We start from the raw sequence: 25,563 nt of genomic DNA on the forward strand, positions 1-25,563 counted from the left end.
TCTGAGGAGGACTTTGCTGTAAAGCTGTGAATTAAAAACAAGTTTTTCAAAAATATATTGTGCTTTTTATTTTTCAGATGACTACTGGAGTCCTTGGTATGATCAGGGTCCTCCAAATGGAGGAAGTGAGGCAGAGAAGAGAGTGCAGCTCTCAACGGTATGTGGGGTGAAAAGTGGGGAATTATTGCAAGAGGCAGGTGATTAGTTGCAATGTCATTAATAGTTTAGAATTCATGTGTTAATTTTAATAACGACTTCATGGGTTATAATGCATTTTTACCTGGAAATGAAAGTAATTTGATTTTTCTGTCTCTTTTTTTAACTACCGTATATAGGAAACATCACTTGCTTGCTTGCTCAAGTGTTTTTTTAGTACCATATTATATATATATAATTATAATAATATGGATAAAACCATAATATGGTACATGTACTAAGATTATGGCATAAAATATGGTATTAGCAACAGGTCTATACTGTATATTTAGGTAATTGTGATGATTTAATTTTCGCTTTTTTCGCAATCATTTATACACCAAAAAATATTCAATACCCAAAGAGTTTGCTGTAAAAAAAACCTTTTTAAATCGCAAAAATTACTGATGCAAATAAAAAAATGTAACAAATTTTCCCCATTTTCACAAATATACGGTAATGCCACAAGCCAAATATTAAGAAAAGGCCTTTTTTTTCATGCATTTGCAATTTTACAAGATTTTGCTCATTTTAGTGATCGAGATTTTAGACAAACAACTATTGGTCAGTGATGACTCGATCATGTCGAAATTATTGTTTTATATAACGTTATGTGGACATTTTCTGTTTAATTTGTAATAAAGATATGTTTTAATTTTATTTGATGCTTTACCTTATAAACATTGATATTGTTCTGTTGTACATGTATTACATGATTATTTATTTCATGTATAAATATTTTTTTTTAGTATGGAGTAAATGTTTGTAACGGTACAGAGCCGATTGATGCAGAGTGCCGTGTGGTTGGATCTAAAGTGGCATCTTCTGGAACAGGGGATTCATTCTCCCTGCCGTGTGGAGTGGACGGAATAGAGTGTAATGACCAGGTCAATAACCCATGTGAAGACTACGAAGTTCGCTACAAGTGTGCTGTTTATAAAGGTATGTGAATCAAAATTTCAATGTATTTAATTTTAAACTATTGACATTGATTTTCCAGTTTACTTAAACTATTTTGTTAATTTTACCACATATAATCTTGGAAATGTTTATGTGAAGTAAATATTTGCAAAATAAATAACGGCTGTAGTTTCAAAAAAAAAAGATTATAACATGTCAAAGAGTTATAATCAAAAATGAAAAAAAATAAGTGTTCTGCATGACATGTATTGATAATACATTTCGAAAATATTTTACTCCTACAAAAATATCCCTTTTTTGAGTGTTTGAGTGTTATTTTACATGGAAATTGCAAAATCTTGCTCTGTAATTATGTCCATGTTTCCAGTAAACTGTTAATATCAGGCGTTATTATCCCGTTAGCCCACACCAATAGAACATGACAGGCCCGAGTACATTGTATCATTAAGTTTCCTCTGCTATGTCATTTTGAAAATCACCAATTCCCATATGATATTTTGTGTGTTTACATTCAGTATGGCTTCACAATGCATTTAAAAATCAGATATACATGTATATTCATCATGTCAGAAAAATATTATTGCATATTTCGTATATATACTCTTAAAATGCTCATTATATACCTGTGCATGATATTTTGCTCACAATGTACGATGGTTTTATCACTTCTGTATATGTTACCATAGATGCAAATAAATTATAATTAAAGTTTAATTGTATTGGGATGATCTTTTACTTTTTTACAGGATTTCAGAGCAACACCTGCGATGTGAAGAATCACTGTCTCTCCAACCCCTGTATGAATGGAGGAGCATGTTCTTATAGATTTAAAGACTTTGCGTGCAGCTGTCCCACTGGATACACTGGAAAACTCTGTCAACATGATGTTGATTCCTGTCAAACCAATCCCTGCCGACAAGGAGGGACCTGTATAGATAGACCAGGGTCCCAGGGATATGAGTGTCAGTGTCCTGCTGGGTACGGAGGTAAGCAAGCATCGCTTGGTCAAGCAATGAACGAAGTTATTTGATGAATTTATTAAAGCGTTATAATAAATATGGAGGTTTTATATATTTATTATGAGCTAGCTAGCTTTCACTTCAGAGAAGAAATTTGTGAGTGTTAGCTTTTATTAGCACCTGGGGGAAGCCACTAGTGTGGTTCCGAGTGTTAATTATTGGTTTACATTTTAATTTTCAACAGATTGAGTGTTTTATGAATTCAGTATCCATGATCTTTTTGCTTTCTAATAACCAACTTCAATTATCTGTCTCTGTTTCATAATTTCTGTAAAACATTTTGACTGGTGGTACATATATATATGAAGATTACTAGAAAAAATATGAAAACTTTATAATTTCTCACATTATGAACGTGCTCTGGAGCTTAAAATTTGCATAATTATATGTAATTTTAGAGTGAACATACTTATCGAAATAATTTGAAATATCATGCAGTTTAATTGCTTTTAAAAACTTAATTCTTAACTTAATTAAGTTTTAATTCACCATAACTATTATAATCGTTTTCCTGATGTGTATACTAATGTAAGACATATGACAAGATTTCTGATGTTTGATTTATTTACAACTAGGGTCCATCTGTCAGAGTAACATCAATGAATGCTCATCAAACCCCTGTGATCCTGTTGGAAGTTTTAAGTGTAGTGATGCTGTAAATGATTACATGTGTGACTGTAAACCTGGCTACACAGGGAAGAATTGTTCGGTCAGTTATATTCACGCTTCACATCCTTCAATCATTATTTTTGTTTTAAAATTCAATCTACCTTATATAAAAAAACAATCTTAAATATTAAATGCGTTAAATTACTAGTGTTAATTAACTTTAATTGATGTGTGCAGTATCTAAATTTATATCAGATATGAAATTTTAAACATATTGACTTAATTTTCTCAAAAGTTTGTTGTATTGAACTATTTTATAAGTATAAAGAAAACATGAAATCGCTGTGAATAAAGGTTGGTTTAATTACAGTATGCAGTTTTTACAATAATCCTCTGTGTATATACATGTATAATGTTCCATCTTAATGAATATATAACCTTAAAAGCACTCACTTATCTTTTCAACCTCTGTCTACTGTATAGTACTACATTGTATGGATGTGAGCACATGCTTTGCACATTATCTCCTCGGCCTTCCTGAATTGGGTTAATTTTCTTTTTCAGACTGAAATAAATGAATGTGATGCTGAGCCATGTATGCATGGAGGTAATTGTACAGACAGAGTCAATGACTTCCAGTGTACGTGTCCTGAAGGTTGGACAGGCAAGCGCTGTGAGATGATTTATGACGAGTGTACGGTCAACAACAAGTGTCCCAGCTCTTCACAGTGTCTCAACATCTTCAAAAAATCCTACTGCAAGTAAGTAAGCTTGAAATATATGGATCAGTATTTTATGTCATAATTTTCTCACTTTTATTATCATGGCTTCAATTTAAAAGTGTAATCAATTATAAATATAATTCTTGAAATTTTAATCTATAGGTGTCCTAAGAACACTTACGGAGAAGTTTGTGAGAATAGTCCAAACATTTGCCGTGATCTGAGACCCTGCTTGAATTCAGCCACATGTACTGCAGGTGTCAATGCACTGTCTAAATGTACCTGTCCTAATGATGGTAAGAATTTCATGGATGATGCTTTCTATCTTAATCACGCATCAAATAAAAGTATTGAAAATATTGACTTAAAAAAAAAAAAATTATTGTGATGGCCATGCATAATTATTCAAGGCTTTAATATTAACATCAAACCTTCCATTTTGTTTTAAATTGTTGACTTAGGATTTTAGTAAAAAGTATTGGACTAAAGTGAAAAAGTATTTTTGTCAATACGATTATATCTTATTGCTTGTAGACTATCGTGGTATTGGATGTGAAATCATGGTTAACCATTGTGGTGACCCAAATAAGTGTGAGAATGGAGGAACATGCGTCAACTTGGCACCAGGATTTAGATGTGACTGCCCACCAGGTAAAAAATAATCAGATTATTAATTTCTAATAACAATTGTTTAACACTTTAGCAAATAAAGCACCTATGTGGAAAGGGTTGGAAATAATGCAGGTATTCTTATGCTTTAATTGGTATCACCAATTAAAATGGATAAATTATTAGGTGAACAATACTGTACTGTAGATTACTGATTGCAACAATTTTTGTAGAAGCTTTTTATTGAGGTCTTCCGTTTCCAACAGAAGACCTTATTGTTATTGTTTTGTTTTTTTTCCCCTATTACTAATTTTTTTTCTGTAACGTTTTAACAAATTGCTTCAGCCGATTTTGATAAAACTTTCAGATCTTATTCAGCACAAAATTTGTAAGAAATTTATTAATAAAATTTTTGGTCATCACTTCCGGTCCCGAGATATTAAAGATTTTATGTTTTTGCTTGTTCACGATTTTTCTCCAAAAGTATTATAGATAGAAATTTCAAATTTTCAGGGATGGTAGAGAGTCTTTAGCCGCAGTGTCTCTCGCTTATCCCATTGTTCACAGTCACTTCCGGTCGTCACCGGAAGGAAACAAAAAACATATATTTTTATATTTTTTTGTTTTGATTTTTTTTATGTTATTATTAAATAGAGATGCTTTATTAATTTTAGAATATGGAATTTGTTTAAAATATCAATCCATGCATTCTCAAGATTCAAGGTCTCCAAAGTCATGAAGTGAATGTCTGTGTAGCTCAGTCGTTAGAGTGGTGGACTTGAGCCCAGGGGACCCTGGTTCAGTCCCCAAGTGCCAAATATTTTTTCTTCCTTAATTGTGTAAAGATTTATGATTTTACATTTGAAATGATAGATTTGACTTATTATCAATTTAATTTTATCAAAAATCACAATATGATAGCGACTTTTTAAGTATAATATAAGTATAATCATATATCTATTGAAAATCCTAAAGAAGGTTAAACGGAATTTGATAAAGTGTTAAGAAATGAGAGAAAAGAACAACTATCCCTATATTGGCTACTTTATGGTGCACTCAAATGGAAGATCTCTCATTGCTCGCAACGAGCATCTAATTGTTTATATTTTATGTTTTCATTTGTATATTCCAATGTCCATTATTATAAATTATAGATATATTAATTTGTGATTTCTAGTGAGATAACTTTTGACATCAATTTTTTACATGATTTTGAAAAACTAGTTGGTGCAGATTACAACACTTTTGTTGTTACAGTTAATCACAATTTCTCCAGGGTCAAGCACAGCATTGATTTTCTAATTTTAAGATTCAAAATTTATGTGTGAAAGGTTACATATTTGCAAATACAGTATTGATGAATATATATATATATATATATATATATATATATATATATATATATATATATATATATATATTTATATACATGATTTTATGTTTAATAGGTTACTCTGGTGCTAACTGCAGCATCAATGTTAATGACTGTTCCAACAACTGTCCTAGTACCAGCACCTGCATTGATATGGTCAACGCCCACTACTGCAGGTGTCCTCTTGGGAAGACAGGGGAGTCATGTGTAAGAGGTAAGGCAATTAAGGCATTCCACAACCATAAAATCAAGCCATGTTACCCTGGATTTTAAATAATAGGAAGATACTGATTTAGCTGTTAAATGCAGTTTATATAATTTGCATATGAAAAGTAGGAAGATATCGATTAAGCAATCAAATACAGTTTTTTATTATAAAATAACTTAAAATGTTTTATTATTCATTGGCTTTCATTATTTATTTTATTGATAAGGTACCAGATAATGATAACTTTTTGTTCTTTGGTTAAAAAGTGAGATGTATTTTGTGGATGAAACAAAGAAGGTTTTCACTATAAAAGGAAAATTTGCTGTCTACATACCAGTACATGATGGATTTGTCCTTTCAGATTTGGACCCCAATTATGACCTGTACTTTTACCAGACCAGCCAGGACGGCTATGCGGCCCTGCCCTACCCCATCTACCTGAGTGGGAGCTCCTTCTCCCTCAGTGTCTGGGTCCGCTTCTACCAGTCCTCTCTCACAGGAACCTTCCTGACCATTTTCACTGCAAAGTAAGAATCATATATGTTCAGCAGGAAAAGCATGATCAATAGTAATTCAAGGAAGTCAGATTAAAAATCATATTCAAGATGGCTATAATTAACATTAAAAAATAAAAGCAGGACCTTGCATGGATATCAGTATTTATTAAATATCTATATTTCATTCATTTGATTACAACATTTTCCAATGCAGTAATCAGACATGTTCATAATGTTTATTTGGTATTATCCTCTGTGCAGGTCTGCCAACAGCCTGGCTGGTGTGACAAAGTTCCTGTCCCTAGACCACCAAGGCTTGGTCGTCTATGACAAGACCGGTCAGAATCCACAGCGGGCTGCCTACCAACAGCAGACGGTCACTGACGGACAGTGGAACTATGTGGTGGTGTCCTGGAACAAGGACAACGGGTTTGACTTGGTGGTCAACAGTCTGAGACAGAGTCAGATTCCCACCACCCCCTACACAACAATGATGGCCGAAAAGTAAGAACTCTGGGTTTTTCTTTCACTACACAGGGTGTCTTTAAAAATTGAAATAGAAGGAAGAAATGAAAAAGTAGAAGACAGGTCTGTGGGGTCTAGCTTATTGTGTTTGAATGCAATAATAGCTGGGTAATTATGTCATAATAGGCGGGGGAATTCCCAGCACTCCAGGTCTTAAATACAACCCTGAATGTGTTTGTTGAATGGTGTATATATATATACATTTTTGAAAAGCAATTTTTTTTTCACTTTATGATAATGAACTAACAATGAAACATTTGCAATATTAGAGATTATTACCTAATCTAATCAAAGGGATTTTGTTGTTTATTACAGATTAATTATTTTCGTCTATTTCGTATGTGTATTCAGGTTTGAAAGTGATCTATTGAACTGCTGGTCAATAGACTGCGATCTATTGGACCGGCAACGCTTTTTTGGAAAAAGTTTAATTGCTACAAGATTAAAAGATATTTTTATTATGTTTATTTTACTATTGTTCTTAAAATTTATTGTTTGAGTCATCTTGGTATTGATTAACAATGACTTGAATGCATAATGGTATAACATTCTGTAATTAAGAATTGTGAACACAAATTACCAATAACAGAATTAGGTACTCGGGCAATAGATCATACTGAGCTGTTCCCTGCACCTTGGGAAAAATATTCGGGTCTATTGACTGCTCAAGCATTAAATAATTGTAAATAATATTCCTTCCAGTATATGGGTCACTCTTGGTGCAGACTTTGACAGCACAATCATGCCTAAAGCAAATGATGGTTTCCGAGGCTATGTTAGCCAGCTCAATATTTACAACCGAGGACTGAGCTTTGAAAATGAGATGCCTCAGCTAATCCCTGATCCACGAAAGGTATTCAGTGGGTCCATTTTACGCTGGAATGAGTTTGTCTACCACCGTGGTGTGCAGCCCGTGTATCTATCAAGTGCCCAGAAACCCTGCACTGGAGCTAACTGTGTCACCTACAGTAAGTTGACTGAATTTGTGGGTGAGATGATAGGAGTGTTGTTATACACAGTTATAAGAAAATATCATTTACTGTATTAGACTAAGATAAGTTCCGTATCAATATTAACTCACTGACAAAGAGGGCCAAACCAATCCTTCAGAGTATATAGTTAATTGGAACCTGAGAATGGGAGCTTTGTTAGTTGAAAGAGTTAAATCTTATGTTGCTTTCTTGATTAGACTTTTACTCCTTAAGGAGCATAATCCACTGACAACACTTATGTAGTAGTTGGGAGCTATATAGACCATGGATATTGGCCTGGGTAGCTCAGTGGTACAGACCCTGAAACGTGCTAGTACACCAGTTGCACGGTTCTGTTCTTTTTGAGGGGTACGTTTTGCTTTGTGAATGGTACAGTTAGTTTTGTGAACGGTACAGTTCGTTTTGTGAATGGTACAGATCGTTTTGTGAACGGTACAGATCGTTTTGTGAAAGGTACGGTTTGATTTGTGAATGGTACGTTTCATTTTGTGAATGGTACAGTTCGTTTCTTGCACGGAACAGTTCGTTATAGAGGTGTAATAGCATGTTTCGGGTCTGTAAAGCTCCTGTTTATCTTTGTTCTGAGCATGATGTTGTTTGCAATCATATGTGGCAAAATAGAAAGTATAATTGTTCTTTTCCAGACAAGGAGTTCCCAATCTTCACAACACCATGTCCCTCCAATGTGTACAAGGTGTCAGCTGACAGATTGACCTCTGTGACCTGGACTGAACCCATTCCACAAGGTGCCACCATACAGGAGAGTACCTACAAATCAGGTACACAGGAATTCTAAGTGCATAGTTTCATAAGCCACTAATGAAGGTTATTTGCAGTGATTATAATATCATGTAGATTGACAGAGATATACGGTCAAACTTCGATCACTATCTCAAACTAGATGGGACCGTTTATAATCTTCGTGATATCCTAGAATTTTAAATATCAAGGGTAAAATACTTTTTTTTTTAAAGTGATTGGAACTTACAAATCACTGTGACATATCCATTGTAGTCGAGATATCAGTGTTTGAGATATCAAAGTTCAACTGTACTTCAGAATTATAATGTTGATCAAGTTCTTTGATTTTCAAAAAAAATTACATGGATGAAATCAGTTTTACTGGTAGATAACAATAAAGGGCTTTCCCAAGTTCGAAATGAATAAGATATACTAGTATGAATTAAGCATGTTATGCCATTAAAATGAAATCATATTTTTGTTAATTGTTTTCATGAATAGATCGATATATTATTTCTTCATAATCATTATATGTTAATAATTATTCATTAGATGTTAATTTTGCAGAGTTTTTATTTCAGCAAATATGGTGAAAATTAACTCCTTGAGTTAATGAAATTTTCTGCTATACAATAGAGAAACTTAAGATAAAAGTTGAACAGGAGTTTAAAATATGAATTGTTAATTTAGATGGTGTATGATTTTTTTAATTGCAGGAGACACATTCTTGTGGGGCAAATACACCAACACATACGCTATTCGTGATGCAGCCAACAGTTCAGCATCCTGCTCCTTCAATATATATGTGATGCGTAAGTGATCATTTTTTTTTTAATGCTTAAAATATGTTAAAGCTTGATATGTGTACGGATATATTGTTACTGGTTTTATAAAAGTGAATCTGTTGTACAAACAATTTCCATCGATATTTTTTACAAAATCAATGCGTTTCTAAATTAAAGAGAAAAAAAACAAGTTAATCAGTCAACTTTGCCAGTGAATATTAGCAATAGAACGTTCTGATCCCAATGAAGGAAAGCATTTCCAGAATTAGAGGGAATGACAAGCCCAGATATTTTCACATGAAGTCAAAAATATTGTGGAACAAATTAACTTATATATCATTACATATAGTTTGTGTTCATTGCATCTGTTTTGAAAAGTTTTGTTTTTTATATTTATGTACAGATATATAATTAGATAAAAATGGATGTATATCTATTTACATATTTGTAGGTGAGCAGTGTCCAGATCCTAACCCCCCACATCTAGGTACAAGAACCTGTGAGAGGAGCTACAACCCTTACTTTGGGTGTACCATTGGGTGCACTGATGCCAATCGTAGGATAGATCGGTACACACCTAAAGTTTACACCTGTGGACCCTCAGGAGCTTGGAACCCATCCAATAGAAATATTCCACTTCGTTTCCCATCTTGTGGACGTAAGTCATTGGATAAAAGTCTCACAAACACACTGTAATATGTTTGAGATATATTGGATATGGATTTTGTGGAAAAAATCATCATTGTCCAGTTGTTCTTACATTTAATTCAACTAAGGAATAAGGAATCGTTTTATGAGTATTATGAGGTTGATCATTACTGTCGATGCATGATCAAATCTATCATACAGCCCTTCATGCTTTATTGGATTTGATTTCACCCCGACGGCAATTGTCAACTCCATGATTCATGATTCCTTCTTACTTATGCATGTATAATTTTTCAAATTGCACTACCGGTATCAAAATTTTAAAGTATTTGCGATTTTAAGTTGGGTTCACTTTGTATGATTACACAAACCCTGCTTGCATCATAACAAAATGTCATTTGCGTCGTTGATGAAATTATTTAACTTTACATTAAAAATATAGTGTTATCACAGACAATTAATGTAAACATTGTCCATCAGATCAAAAAACATTTAATTCCTTTGTAAATTTTTAATTCAGCTTTGGGATATGATATGTCTTTTGTTTATAATTAAGTGAGTTTGTTAAACAAGTCTTGAAAATATTCCTAATATGAAATTTGAAGTTTCTGGTTTCTGTGGAAAAAGTATATTGTATTGCATATTATCATATACATGTACATGTGCACGTATTGATTATAAGGAATATGATATTGATAAAAGAGTTCTTTTTCAGTGGAACAGAACAGAGCAAGAAGGAGACTTGTGATAGATCTGGCGTATCCCAACATTTCCACCTCTTTCTGTGAAGGAGTGAAGGACACCCTGGCCCAGAAACTAAAACAAGCCTTTGCCTCCATTGACACGAGATGGTCCAATCAGATTTGTGGTCAGCCTGACTGCAGTGACGTGACTTTTGTCATCAACTGTCAGGCTAATTCAAATGGACGAAGGAAACGTCAAACGACAATAATAAGTCCAACCTCAGTCGACATCACCATTCCCACATCACTGTAAGTGAATGGACTTGTTAATGGACCATAGGTTTTCAGGATTAATTTGTTTTAATTTGTGGGTGCATGTGTACCCTCTTATTCTAATGGATGTATGAAGTGATTGTGTGATTGAAGTACATTTACACATTGAATTAATTGAGTTTCTTCATTGTTGAACTACCTGACATTTTATAGTTCTAATGTACATGTGTATGATGTGCTCTGTTTAGTTATGACACTATCATTACACTCTAGAGCCACACTGACTAGATCAAGTCCTGCAGAGACCTTAACTGTAGAGGAAATTCTGACTAGAAGTGTCCTGGAATCCCAGCTTTTTGACTTCTCGGTGAGATTTCATTCGATAAATTGATGGTGAAAATACTTAAATATATTGCAAATTCATACGCAGAGTATGGTAGGTACCTACATATCATTTTTAGTGTACTATCAATATGCGGCTAGGAAATTAACATTGGATTATCATTTCAGGAAATGCTAAGAATATGATGTTCTGTATTAATTTTTTTTAAGCTGATATAATTAAATCATTTGTTTAATGGGTACACTGTAATTAATTTGTGTCGCAGTTTGTGGGGACTGCTGTTTTATTTATGTTATTCAGGAATCTGGTACTGGTACTTCGTTATAAGTCATATGTCATTATGCTACTTTTGTTTTATGATTATAGGAACTAAGCTGTAATGTAAAATCTAATGCAAATTGGGGTGAAAAATAAAGTACATGATATATTTATATATTGCACTTTGTAGACAACAATTCCGAATGGATCACCTGACCTGAACTCCTTCACTATTGACTCATCAGAAAGTTGTCCTACTGGAGAAACAGTGGTGGATGGCTATTGTGGTACAGTCTTAATCTGTTCAACAACTCCATTCTGTCATTTTCTTAATTATACCTCTTATTTATCTCCTTCTTTTACCTCCATTTTTTATGTGACTCTTTCACAATACGGAAAGCTAGGTTTTTAAAGGTGTATGCCGCGGGTAATCGTTTTCTGATTTTCTTCATAAATTTTCCACTTCTTCGACATTTATAGTCAAGTGTGGTCCAGGAAATTTCTTCAATAGCAGTACCCTTGTTTGTGAGGATTGTCCAGTGGGAACTTACCAGGATCAGGATGACCAGACCTCCTGTACTCCATGTCCCCAGGGATCCACAACACAGACTGTAGCCAGCCCTAGCAGCTCAGACTGCAAACGTACGCATTAGTAAACAATTCCACCTCTGTACCTATATACAAAATGCATCTTTTCTTTTTTTCTTTTCAGATTTTGTCAATTCTACACTGGAAATCAATTAAACACATTCATTTGAAATTCATTTTTGGTTAACACAAATCTGTATGTGAAAGGAGGGGGGGGGGGGGTGCGGTAACTGGGGACGAAATGTTTCTTATTACTGTGATTTATGAAGGAAAATCAAGCATATGTGTCTCTCAGTCCATTAATATTATTCAAACAATAGGATTATATACCCGATAGAATCATTTGTTTTACTAGCTATCAGTCATCAAATCTTCATATTTTATTTGTCAATGACAATTGAAATAAGGCAAATGTTAACAATCTTATTCCATGTCCCAATTTCAAAAAATCTCTTTTGTTGGGTATAGATATAACACATACTGTCAAACTAATTATCTTAATTGAATTCAATGGTGCCAAAACAAAACTTCAAGGTCAAAATACACAAAGATACCCCATGGTTTTTTTTCTCACCCTGCTACACTTTCAAATGGTTCCGCCTTTTCAATTTGTCCAGTCTTAAATTTGCAAACTATATCAAAGGGGACAAAAGGGGCAAAAATAAAACATGGGCGAATATTCCCTGTATACAGCATTGAATTAGTTGATGTTCAAGTTCATTTTCAGTTAACAGATATTTGTTGTTCATTTTGCTTTCCTGTTGTCTTGGGATAGTCCTTGATATTTATTTTGTATTTCAGCTATTTGTAACCCTGGACACTATCAAACAGGAACAAGGTGTGATCCCTGTGGGGTGGGCTTCTACCAGAGCCAGTCTGGGATGTTCTACTGTGACCCATGTCCTGTGGGTCAGACCACACGAGGGACCACTTCTACAACTGCATCTGAGTGCTACAGTAAGTATTAAATCGTTATATCAAAAAAGTTATTTCATTTCTTAATCACGTACCACATGCATCTACCAATATGCAAATCTAAACTTGTCAGTGACTTGAATCTTAAACTGGACTTTAACTTGAGCCACAGTAATATTGCAACTTTAAGTAAATCACACAAAATACAGAGCCATATTTAGTTTCATTACAGAACAATTAAAAAAATACATGTATCAGGTGCAAACAAATACCTGTATATTGTCTAAGATAGAAAATAATGATTTGTTGTTCAGTTTACTGGTATAAATTGCTAGAACCTAAATGAATTTGTTAAATATAGCTGCCCATTATGTCTTTTGTGTCTTTGGGCAAGGCTGTTTGACTATATGATTGATATATATTTGATAAATCTGCCAAGATAATATCTTTTGATATCCACACAAAAATGAAACTACTAACTGATACTGAATGAATAAAGATTTTAGAAATGATGATCATATGAAACACTCTTTTTGCTTTTATATTATGTAAACTATATCATAAAATGAAACATCTTATATTAATTATTAGTACTGTTACTTTGAAATGTTTTCATAGATATTGCTTATAATTTTTGGGGGGTTTTTTTGTTGGGGGGGGGGGATTTTTTGTGTGTGTATGTAATATTTAAAATGTGTATATGTATACATGTGTAATCCGTACTACTTTATTATATGGAATATATTGATATTTATAAGTGCATGCATATAAACTGCAAATGTGTCAACTTGCTTTGTTTAAGAGCCTTTTAAAAACTTTTACCACTACTCTGTCTGTCTAATAAAAAATTTGAAAAATGAAAATAAAAAGGATGAAAAGGAAGCTAAAATGAAAACACCCTTTTTTTTAAAACTGCAATTTGCTTTTGAAAAAGAATTTTTAAAACTATTCATTGTTCATTGTTAACATCATTATTAATATTTCCTCAATATAAGCCAACCAAAACAGAAATTACCATCTGTTACTGTACCTATACAGTAAACTGCATTTAGAAATTTGTGATTTTTTGTAATATTGGTTCATTTGAATGTGATTTAAGAAATAAAGAACGAGTTTTCGTGAATGTTGCAGAATAACCCCACGGTCTCGAAATGTTGTTTTGAAGTATAAAAGTCTCGGCGTTATACGAATATTACTACTAAACGTTATATATTTTACATAAAAACATGCATTGAAAATGTGCTAGGGAGGTCCTAGGAACAGCCGCATAATTGATCTCTTAAAAATAAACATTTGAGGCAATACACATCGTTTTGACTTGAACTAGCACATGAAATTAACATAGTTTTAAAACTTTTTACAGTTTGAAGTTGTACTTTCATGATCAGTGCAAGACAAATACGTATTTCTGATTTGATAATTTACTGATGGTGTTCGTGGTATATTGGAGAATAATGTCCGCTGCATTTCTTTGATCTCGGCAATAACTGTAGTAGTCTTAAATTATTTTTTTTGATAAAGTGGTAAATATTTCAATACGGAAGATTATTTGATAAGTCTACTTTGTGTTGATATGGTGTATATTTAAAGCAGAAAGTCCCAATATCACACATTTTGAATTGAATTCTGCAGATGACTGTAACCCAGGGTATGAGCTGTCCTCCAATGGAGTGTGTGTACAGTGTGCCATTGGTACATACAGAGTACTGGGCACGCCAGCCGTGTGTGTGGCCTGTCCCTCAGACAAAACAACAGCAGCAAAGGGCTCCACCAAAGCAACCGACTGCTCTCTAAGTAAGTTGATTCAATTCCTTGCTAAATATTGCCATCTCAACTAATGTCAAAAGGAACTTAGATAAAAGATGAAAATTAATTTGCTATAATGTTTAGATAAGTCTTTCGGGTTAGTTGATTATATACTTCTTTCTTTTTCAATTAAGGTTCATTGAATTTGTTAAGATTATAAAGTGATGTACATGTAGTGTACAAATGTTCAAACTTTTATTTAAATTTCTATGAAAATGTTTTTTTTAAATTGTCTATTTACAGCATCTTGTCTCCAAGGCTTCAAAAGAGATGGTGAGCCTGGAACGTGTGTTAGATGTGAGAAGGGCACCTATCAGGACGAGAAGTGGCAGACGTCATGTAAATCCTGCGGCGGAGTGCGATACATGACAATGAATGATGCCTCAACCCAAAAGTCAGACTGTATCTGTAAGTATAGCCAGATCAGCTGTTCACCAAACTGTAAGGAAACTAGGTCAGTTATTCTAATCTCTAAGGAAACTAGGCCAGTTGTACTGATCTGCAAGGGAACTAGGTCAACTGATATCTGCACCTAGGTCAACTGGTATTATCTGTAAATATAAGGAGAAAGGTATCATTTGTATTGGTTTCATTGTGTACAATACAATTGTGTTATAAAGATCATTAGATATGATTTTAATTAAATACGATAAAGATGGTCTCACAAAGGTAATGCCTTGTCTTGATGAGCACTGTAGTCTTTGATTACTTAGCTATGTTTTGCTCTGATTTTAATGCTCTTTTCAGTCTTCTGTGAAAGTGGTCAGGAGGTTAACAACAGCACTGGTACCCCGACCTGTGTGAACTGTCCTGTGGGTACATACAAAGACAACACTCTGGACCCCACCAGCAAGTGTACTCCCTGCCCAGGGGGCAAACTGACACCCACAACAGCATCAGACTCCATTAATGACTGCTCTATTTGTAAGTACCGGGTACATGTATTATATGCAGTAAGTAGGGGGGATTTGACTTCTTACTGTGTCAGTCAAAATAGACCTTTATGATACAATGTATTGCGTTTGGAACTACATGTACAAAATTTACATTGTCACACATGAGAAAGATATTGACTGAAAATAAATTATGGTTATTCATGTATCTTTGACCATTTTACAAATTTTTATGTTTTTTTGTCTCAAAATTAAAATCTTTAATGATTTGGAGCATTGATGGATCATTTTTTATTCTTCATCTTTCACTCTCTCTTCTTTATAGTCCGTTGTGGTGCTGGTTACCGGCCCAATGCAACAGGAGACGGCTGTGATCCGTGCCCCTATGGAACCTACCAACCTCAGGCTGATCAGGAGAACTGTACTATGTGTAGTAGTGGATATAGTACTTATCAGATGGCCTCAACCCAGCCCACAGACTGTAAAGGTATAAACATCAAATATTGTAAATTCCTTATATTAATACACGAATACTTAATTCCGCAATACCGCTGTTTTGTATCAAATCGCGAGGATATAAAATCGCGAACGCGGAACTTTTATCCTTATTTCTTATAGTTCTCAACTCTAAAACAAAAAATAATGGTGAGATTTTTAAATCTGCGATGGGTGTTGCTCGCGATTTTATGCGGATATTAATTCCTCGCGTTTAATTAAGAATCTACAGTATGGCTCAAATCCATCCATAGCTAGGATTCAGAAACATACTGTAATTATCTATTCAATTGAGTAAACCATTAAATATTCAAGAGGTTTCTCCCTCAAAATGGCAGCAACCCAATTTATTTAGAATGATATGTGTTTGATACTGTACATTCCTAATTAAACGCGAGGAATTAATATCCACATAAAATTGCAAGAAGCACATCTCACAAATTTTAAAATATCACTTTTTATTTTTGGAGAGATTTGACTATACTTGAACTGTGATAAAAATTTGGCATTCTCGATTTTATATTCTCGCGATTTAATGGAAAACAGTTGAATCACTGAATTTAGTACACACATAAAATACGGAATCTACAGTATCCTAATTTTGAGGACGTACAGTACATTCAATCCAATACCTACTGTTATTGTTGTATAGTAAAAATCTTCAAGTTTCAAGAAAAGGCCTTAATTTTTTTAGTGTATTGTGAATCTGGAAAAATTCGCAATGAACAAAGTCAGAGCTGTGAAGTTTGTCCAGTTGGGTACTACAAGACAAACACTGAATACAAATTCAACAACTGTACCCGGTGTCCTGAGAACTACGTCACTCCTACCACAGGCTCAGATGATGTAGCTGACTGCACAGTTCGTAAGTAAATGCCCGATTTAATACATGTGATAGCATGATAAATTGCAGGTTTTTTTCTTTTGTGACATCTATCTTCTTGCAGAAGGAAGAAAATTTCCATTTTTAAATATCTGAAATTGACATAGATCGCCTCCCAAAACAACCATTATAATATTCTCTTTCAAATCTAATCCATGTTTTTTATTTGAACTATCTGTATAGTACACGATGCAGAAGTTGTGAACTAATTGAGTTTATTTGGGTATGTTAGGAGACTGTCCAGCTGGAACAAAGAGACAGACAGGAGACACAGGGTGTGATGGGTGCCTGAGGGGTCAGTACCAGCCTCAGCCCTACCAGACATCCTGTATTAGCTGTCCAGCCAACACCTTCACCCGCGATGTCAACTCCACCAAAGCAACCGACTGTGAAAGTAAGGCCAGCCATTCTTGATAGACATATGTATCTAAACATATATGAAAATCATCTCGGAAGTCTCTAAATATTAGACCCTCTTTGTAACGTTCAAATATACTGTGGTTTCATAAATATTCGTTGAATACCAATTTTTGTGGATTTCGTTGTTAAGTTGATCCACGAAATTAAATGTTCATTGAAGTTCAATTTCAACTAACATTTTGTATTGATAGGATCATTGGCCACGAAATTACGTATCCTTGAAACTGTGGTTTTCAGAAAATCCACGAAAATTGATACCCACGAAAATTAATGAAACCACAGTACTTTACTTTTTTATTCAGTCTACTTAAAATTGAGTTTGATTTTCAATTTTTGAAAAATTTTAGCATTCTGTTCATCTGGTGAAGAGAAGAAAGGGGGAGTTTGTATGAAGTGTACGATAGGTTATTTCAAAGACAACAACGTGGATAAATTCTCCGAGTGTACCCTGTGTCCAGTAGAGTTTATCACAGCAAACAATGGCTCAATCTCGCAGTCCGACTGCAACATTGGTAAATCAATTGCACTCTTAAAAACATTTTATGTCTAGCTAACAGCTGAGTCATTAGATAATGTTGTAGACAGTTGTTGTATTTCAGAGTATTCAACATTTTTTGTTTTTGTTTAACCTAGCTAATTGTTCGGCTGGATATTATCGTGACACTGGTTCCAACACTTGCATGCAATGTGCTAAGGGCTACTATCAACCAACTCAGTGGCAGACATCTTGTATTCAATGCCCCACCGACAAAACAACAGAGACGACTGGAGCTTCCTCCCTGAATATGTGCCAGTGTGAGTTTTGTGCAAGAATTCTCCAACTTTTGGATATATAATAGATCATTATTTGCGATTTCAATCATAGCTTTTGGCTGTTTACAGTTTAGAATTAATTGAAGTTGGATTTTTTGTTGTTGCACAGTATAATGTTTGTTATCACAGATTTTAGCTCACTTGGACCAGAGTTAACAATATATACTTAGCGCAAAGCATTCTTATGTATGATTGTTTTAAGTTTGTTAAAATGAAGGCCGATGTCTTTTTTCAAGGGGAGATAATTTAGATTATTGAAAAATTTGTTGGCATTTTTACAAATATCTCTTAACCCTAACTTGTGTGAAAGCATGCTCAGGTAGAGTATATCCAAATTTTACTGTTGTGTGGGCCCATAATATGGGGTTTATCTTTAATTTTTATCAGTACATAAAAAAAAATGAAGACATTTGTTTTTCAAAAATCTTTTCTCGAAAAACATTTGGACAGAAAAGCTGAAACTTGTGTGGAAGCATCCTTAGGGTAGTGTAGATTCAAATTTATTTATATTACTATCCATTGGGTGGGTTGGGGTCACAAATGGAGGGTTTGTACAATAAAGGAACAAATGGAGAAAAATCTTTTTAAAAAATTGAAACTGTTATAATAAAAGGGGCTCCATATTTAACGTAAGAACATGTGGAGAAAATTTTGAAAATCTTCTTAAACAAGATATTTATTCTACTAAAATGACCAAATATTTTGTATTTGATATCAGAAAGTTGATTTAATCAGAGTTATGGCTTATATTTGCTCAGGTGAGCGATTTGGTCCCTAAGTCTCTTGTTTTCTGATAAAGACTGTTACCATAATTAATCTGATATAAAAATTTCACTGTGGTATGGAAAGTGATATTAAGTCAAATGTAGACTGTATATACAATTTAAATTACAGTAAACTTACATTCAGTAGTACATGTACCGGTATATTATCTCAATATAACTCTTTTCAAATGAATTGTCAATAATTGAAATATTAGCTTACCTGAAAGACATTGACCAGTTAAAAATTTTTTGAATATTGACAAGCTAGGAATAATATCTAGAGAATATATCCACCATATCAATTGAATGCATATGATTATTTGCGACTTCAAAACAAGGTGACATCACAATAGGCAATTTTAACAAGGGACGGCAGTGTACTAGCATAAAAGTAGAACATATGTAGTATTATTTGTATAGGCAGCAAAATGTCATGGGAGACCACTCTATGCTGAGGATATTTAGCATAAAAATGAACTTGTGAGTTCTTTGTGGAGCAGAGAAAATCAAAACAAATTCTTTTCAAATTTTTCAGTATAAGAAACAATTGTTAACTGTAATTTTGGGCAACAATGATTATATGAGCCTCCTTTAGACCATTATATACACCCTCCGCTTCGTGTCTGGCAATATTTTGTCCCGCAGAGGCTAAAGTAATCAATGTTGCCCTCAATCTCAGTCAATATTTGTGCAGTATACACAGCATTACAGTACATAAATTGTTGAGAATTTTTCACTACAGTGCAGTGCAGTCCAGGGTATGAAGACATCAGTGGAACATGTGAGAAATGTAAGATAGGATTCTATAAAGCTGAATATGCAGCTGCACTCTGTAAAGAATGTCCCACAGGTTTCATAACCTCTGAAGAAGGAACTGACAATGTAGCCAAATGTACTGTCCGTAAGTGTTTAAAAAGTGATGTGTACTTCTTTACCTTAATGTATGTGTAAATATTTACATTTTCAAGTGTCTTATAGTTTGATAAAACCATTAGTCATATTTCAATAAATTCATAATTGGTACATTGCATGAAATAGTCTTATTATTCAGCATCACTAGTTTTTTTCACTGTGGGGTTTACACTATTAGAAAAATTTATGTATTATGTATCAAATGATGTTCATTGTGGGCTGGACACCAGTGGGGTATGATAAAAAATATTGTTAATGATTTTGAATTTTACGTACTCTTATTGAAATATGATGTAAATCCATGCATATGTAATAAGGAATCATTCTTTCAATTTTATCAGGGGTGCATAATCATTATAGTCGACACGTGATCAAATACTGTAAATTCCTTATATTACGCGAGTGCTTTTAAATTCCACAATCCTGCTGTTTTGTATCAAGTCAAGAGAATATAAAATCGTAAACGCGAAATATTTATCCATATTTCTTATAGTTCTTAACTCTCTGAAAATAATGGCGAGGTTTTAAAATCTGCCAAGTAAAAATATGCCAAGTATATTATTAAACTGTTTAAGTTTGCATGACCATACTGTGATTGGAGTGCTTCAAATGAAGTTCCAAAACTACTATAATGGGTACAAGATACATGTTGTACGTATTGCATAATTCCATGTAAGATGCATCATTAAGATATTACTACATATTCAATCCTTCAGCTGCCTGTGATCCTGGATATTACCTGACCAACAATAATTGTGAGAAGTGTCCCTATGACAAATATCAGCCAGATAAATGGCAGAGTTCCTGTATAGAGTGTCCCACCAGCTACGTTACTCAGAAACAGGGTGCTACTAATAGGTCCGACTGTGTGTGTAAGTAGAATTTAGTTTAATAGAAGAAAATTTGTCCATTTTAATTTTACCATTTTTAGAATACTGAATTACCGTTAACTTAAAATTTTGATTTTCTTAAAATCACATCCCAGTTATTTCATAATGTTTATGCCAAAATCTAGTTTTTGTTTGATCAATACAGAAATTCTCAAACTCTGTGCCACAAATTCAAATAATTTTAAAGTAATTCTGTCCTTGAACAGTGGATTGTCCATCCGGTGAGCAGTACCGGCCAGTGGAGAATGACTGCAGTGGTTGTGAGCGGGGCTACTACAGAGATAAAACTGACCGTTCTCAGATCACTTGTCAGATGTGTCCTGTCGAGTTCATCACGCCAGGCGAGCGAGCCACCAGTGTAACCGCATGTACAGTCAGTGAGTGGAAACTTTCATCACAAAAACCGATTCTAAACACTCTTAGCATTTGTAAATGCAGTCTGGATTTTAAAGCTTTTTTTTTCTTTTTAAAATGCAGAATTTGATTTTAAGAAAGGTCCATTTTGTTCTGTGATTTACAGAGTTTGTATTGTGTTTGTAAATTTATAGAGAATTGCACTGTACCTGGACAGTATAGGAATCCATCAACCAATGTCTGTACTAACTGTCCTGTTGGCACCTACAACAATGTTAAATGGCTGGATTCCTGCTCAAACTGTTCACCGGGTTTCACAACCAAACAGACTGGATCAACCACAAGCAATGATTGTATAAGTAAGTCACCCTACCAAAAGTACGGCTCAGTATTAGATCTTTAGACAAAAGAGCTAGTGAACCAAACTTTAATTAAAATCAAAACAACCTTTGTTTAAAAGTGAAGAAGATCAGAATATTTTGCTATATAGCTTTTACCAGCACCTAGTACATGTATCAAGTGTAAATTTTTTTTTATATGCAAGCTAATAAATTTGATGGATATTGTATTAAGTGTATACTTCAAAGAGCACAAGTTAAGAATTTTCTTTTAATATGATTAAAGGTCCTGCTCATTAGTGTTACCATCTCTGTCGGAAAAAAAAACAACCCGCTAACAGGAACAAAACCAGTTTTAAGCTAATTATCAACTTTTGTAATATAATTCATTAGATATGAGCCTAATTGACAAAATGCAATACTTAAATTTTCTTTTCCTTTATGCCGTTTTATATAACCTGCAGGTGTTTATTGGCCAATGTTCTATTTGTGTTAGCATATTATGGACATTTTCTGCGTTATGAAGTAAATTCTTTACTTTTCTTCTCTGTTTTTGTAGGAGACTGTCCATCTGGACAGTACGAGTCACAGGGTGTGTGTATAAACTGTGCTGTTGGTACCTACAGAGACAAGTCGGAGGGATTCGACTGTAAACAGTGTTCCACTGGGTACACCACAGCAGGCACTGGAGCCACATCCAGTGCTAACTGCAGCATCAGTAAGTTGATGTACAAGTCTATTATGATCGGCCATTCCATCAATTAGCGATCTTTATTTTCAGTTTTATTATGTACTTGTATCTGAAATCATATACATTAATCTCTGTACTTGAAAGGATGATTTCTTTGTTCTTTCTGTGAACCACAATTGCATGTACTTGTAATGGTAATATTTTTGGGAAGGATTTTGGGGATTGCTTATAGATATGTTACTCAAAGTAGGTACCAGTACTTATTACTTAGGTGGACTTCCAAATATATTGACAGTAGAGGGGCTATAAACATTTGTACCATAAAATTTCTTTGCCAGTGGACATGTTTACCTGGTATATATAGGAGGTTGATCATTTCTCAGCTTTTTTTACTCCCTTTTCAGGCAGCAACCACATTTTGATCAAGCCTAGGGGTTGGCAATCTGGTCTCAAGGACCAATATTAAAATCTAACCTATTTCTCATGGATCAAATGTTAACCTATTTCCATTGTAAAATCAAATCCTCATTTTTGGGAGTTGATTTTAATCAACTCTCCTATGCAGTTACTCTAGCAAACCTGAACTGAAACATTGTTTGGACCTAAGCACTAATCATCACCGCTGACAAGACTTAGCTCTTAATTGAAAATGATCAATAAATTCGATGTAATGTATCAGAAGCTTTGTTTTTTAATGAAACTTATTTATAAATACCTTGAAAATGGTCAATTTTAAATAGTACAAACAATTTAGATATTTTTACAGCCGTGTGTATTCCTACGCCAGAGTTCAATATAGTCTTGTTCAACCATCGGCTGTCTCCGTAAATCTTCGACAAGCAGAAAATATTTAGAGGTCGCGTCATCAAGCTATCACGTGACCTGGTGTTGACGGAGAGTATCTCTTGCTTGTCTGAGATTAACGGAGGCAGCCAAGCATCTGGTTGAACGAGACTAGAGTTCATTATTGCTTGGATCTATACAATTTTTGAAATTATTTGATTACTGATACATAGTTTGATGGAATCAATTCTATTTTTAAAAATTACACAACATGATTCATACAGGGTTTTCGAAGTTTTGTCGGAAAAGAATTCATATTATGAAAATATCTGTAATTCAAATACAGATTATAAACTACTTGCCAAGCAAAATAACATATTGTTGATTTTAAAATAAATAATAATCGATAAAATCAACCCCTGTCAGTACTTCAGTACTTTGATTTATTTATTTTTTTATGGCATGTTCAAAATTCAAAATTCAAAATGTTAATTTTTAGAATCCACTATTATATTTCTAAATATGCCAGTTTATATTTTACATGGCTTTTGCAAATAACAGTGATACAATTATGATGGTTGATCCTTAGACTTTTATGATCAAAGGAATGTATAACGCCATACTTAGTTACCTTAGAGGTCAAGGTCAAAAGTTAATTTAGGTCAATTTTTAGTTTCATGGTCAAAATTGGTCATAACTGTAAGATTGGTTAGTAGTTCATTATGGGCTTGTAGATTTATAGTGATGGATAACCAACAATTAGTTATCTTTTTATTACAGCTAACTGTAATGCTGGAGAGTACTTTGATAAAACGGTTCAGAATTGTAAACTTTGTGCAAATGGAACATACCAAGATCAGCCAAGATCGGAAAACTGCAAGGCATGTGGAACCGCAGGCTACTTCACCATCCGTATGGGCAGCACAAGCATATCAGATTGTAAACGTATGTGAATTAAAATATTAATATATTACCTGAAATTAACTGTTTAAAGGCATTTGATAAATACATCTCTTAACAGACCAGTGGGAGTTATTTTGAATATTCATGTATAACCTTAACTTAAATCTGTGTATACAAAAAACTTTTATTCATCAGTAATTTTGTCAAGATTTATGACTTGCTACAAAAAAATTTTTGGCAGGATCGAGATAAACAGATACAAAAGTAAAGCTATTTTGATTCATGAAAAATGTCTCATACATTAATTTATAATCTTATTTATGCACTAATAAGATTTCAGAAAATAACATTGATGTACAGTAAACATATAAATGATATTTTCCCCCCAGGTTTTTGTGCCCCAGGATATCACAACTGCCACTCAGCAGCCACATGCGCCCCTACCGCCAACGGCTTTACCTGTACCTGTAACCAGGACTTCCAAGGAGACGGCACCAACTGTACTCGTAAGTTTCTCCCAGTCACAAAGTTGTTGTACTATATTATAATGCATTTATTTTTGGAGTAAGGATCAATGCACATTGAAACTGTCAAGTTGTACAGTGTAAAAAACTCTTGTTTAATTATGAACCACTGACAATTATATATTAGCTTTTTCCTATGATTTTTTTTTCTGTCATTCATTGATACATGAGCTAGTTATACATGTGCATGTAATAAAATTTCTCACGCACTGAACGTTACATAGCGTATGTTGGTCTAGTATGTTGTGATGTTTGAGTTTCTGAATGTGTTTTCATTTAATCATATGTATATACTTCTATTGTAGATATGTGTGATTTGGGCTACTGTGTATACGGGTCTTGTATCAAGTCGCCTAAGCTATCCTGTCAGTGTAATAAAGGATACACAGGCACCCAGTGTGAAGTACGATTAGGTATGTATCACATCCATGAAGGCTAGATCATAATGATATGCAATTCTCCCTTCATAATCATTTCTAAAAGTATTATTCATAAACAAATAATGAAATTTTTATTATCAACTTCAAAATTTTAAAGGATATGGTCAAATACAAGGGTATACAGTACTTTTGTGCATTATTCATTACAATATTAAATGACTCTCCATTTACAACCCTAAAATTTTGAACAACATGAAGCAAAGTAATACTCTGTATCTGAAGGAAGATATGCTCTTCCAATTACTTATCTGGTGTGCAGATGGCCTTTTCTGTAACAATGTATGTGAGTTGTAATTTTTTGCTGAACTCCTTTGCAGACCCCAGTAAGCAGTCTCAGAAACAGAATGAGACTGTGATCATTGCTTCAGTCACAGCCGGAGCCATCCTCATGATTCTGGCCATCCTGATCGTCTGCTGTGTGGTCAGAGCTCGCAAGTAAGTTAGCTCTCCTAACATTTTACCTACCAACCTACCCCCACCCCCGTGATTTTATCTAGGGTCACAAGTAAGTCAGGTCTCAGGTCACGGCATAGATATCTGAAACATTTTATTCACAGTGGCATGATTTCCTAGCGATTTATCAATAATAAGTTTGTTAGTAAGTAACTCAGAGGAAGATTATTCAAACATTTCATCGATAGCAGCATTATCCAGACTAGCTTATTTATATAATGTTAGTTTAGTTCTAGGTGGAAAATTTTTCACAAATTTCATCCACAGTAGCATTTTTTCCAATCCAGGTTTCTAGCAA

The 25,563-nt window shown here is 33.8% G+C and overlaps 1 protein-coding gene across 1 annotated transcript in view; it reads left to right on the forward strand.

Annotated features, from left to right (window-relative positions):
* Window positions 1-25,563, forward strand: part of LOC105332564 (uncharacterized) — a 65,529-nt gene that overhangs the window by 38,321 nt on the left and 1,645 nt on the right. The window contains exons 35-70 of the mRNA XM_066089316.1: window positions 78-157; window positions 945-1,137; window positions 1,863-2,102; window positions 2,711-2,844; window positions 3,309-3,505; window positions 3,629-3,762; window positions 4,001-4,117; window positions 5,524-5,661; window positions 6,017-6,182; window positions 6,414-6,656; window positions 7,380-7,645; window positions 8,314-8,448; window positions 9,127-9,222; window positions 9,647-9,853; window positions 10,559-10,835; window positions 11,073-11,166; window positions 11,591-11,687; window positions 11,881-12,042; window positions 12,790-12,945; window positions 14,536-14,697; window positions 14,953-15,117; window positions 15,457-15,633; window positions 15,928-16,089; window positions 16,792-16,962; window positions 17,213-17,374; window positions 17,748-17,912; window positions 18,034-18,195; window positions 19,720-19,878; window positions 20,606-20,761; window positions 20,986-21,156; window positions 21,328-21,492; window positions 22,031-22,189; window positions 23,726-23,890; window positions 24,238-24,354; window positions 24,678-24,785; window positions 25,130-25,247. Of these exons, the coding sequence (XP_065945388.1) occupies window positions 78-157; window positions 945-1,137; window positions 1,863-2,102; window positions 2,711-2,844; window positions 3,309-3,505; window positions 3,629-3,762; window positions 4,001-4,117; window positions 5,524-5,661; window positions 6,017-6,182; window positions 6,414-6,656; window positions 7,380-7,645; window positions 8,314-8,448; window positions 9,127-9,222; window positions 9,647-9,853; window positions 10,559-10,835; window positions 11,073-11,166; window positions 11,591-11,687; window positions 11,881-12,042; window positions 12,790-12,945; window positions 14,536-14,697; window positions 14,953-15,117; window positions 15,457-15,633; window positions 15,928-16,089; window positions 16,792-16,962; window positions 17,213-17,374; window positions 17,748-17,912; window positions 18,034-18,195; window positions 19,720-19,878; window positions 20,606-20,761; window positions 20,986-21,156; window positions 21,328-21,492; window positions 22,031-22,189; window positions 23,726-23,890; window positions 24,238-24,354; window positions 24,678-24,785; window positions 25,130-25,247 (5,776 nt within the window). The remainder of the gene's footprint in view (window positions 1-77; window positions 158-944; window positions 1,138-1,862; window positions 2,103-2,710; window positions 2,845-3,308; window positions 3,506-3,628; window positions 3,763-4,000; window positions 4,118-5,523; window positions 5,662-6,016; window positions 6,183-6,413; window positions 6,657-7,379; window positions 7,646-8,313; window positions 8,449-9,126; window positions 9,223-9,646; window positions 9,854-10,558; window positions 10,836-11,072; window positions 11,167-11,590; window positions 11,688-11,880; window positions 12,043-12,789; window positions 12,946-14,535; window positions 14,698-14,952; window positions 15,118-15,456; window positions 15,634-15,927; window positions 16,090-16,791; window positions 16,963-17,212; window positions 17,375-17,747; window positions 17,913-18,033; window positions 18,196-19,719; window positions 19,879-20,605; window positions 20,762-20,985; window positions 21,157-21,327; window positions 21,493-22,030; window positions 22,190-23,725; window positions 23,891-24,237; window positions 24,355-24,677; window positions 24,786-25,129; window positions 25,248-25,563) is intronic.

The sequence above is a fragment of the Magallana gigas genome, chromosome 7, assembly GCF_963853765.1.
Source record: "Magallana gigas chromosome 7, xbMagGiga1.1, whole genome shotgun sequence".
Taxonomy (NCBI): Eukaryota; Metazoa; Mollusca; class Bivalvia; order Ostreida; family Ostreidae; genus Magallana; species Magallana gigas.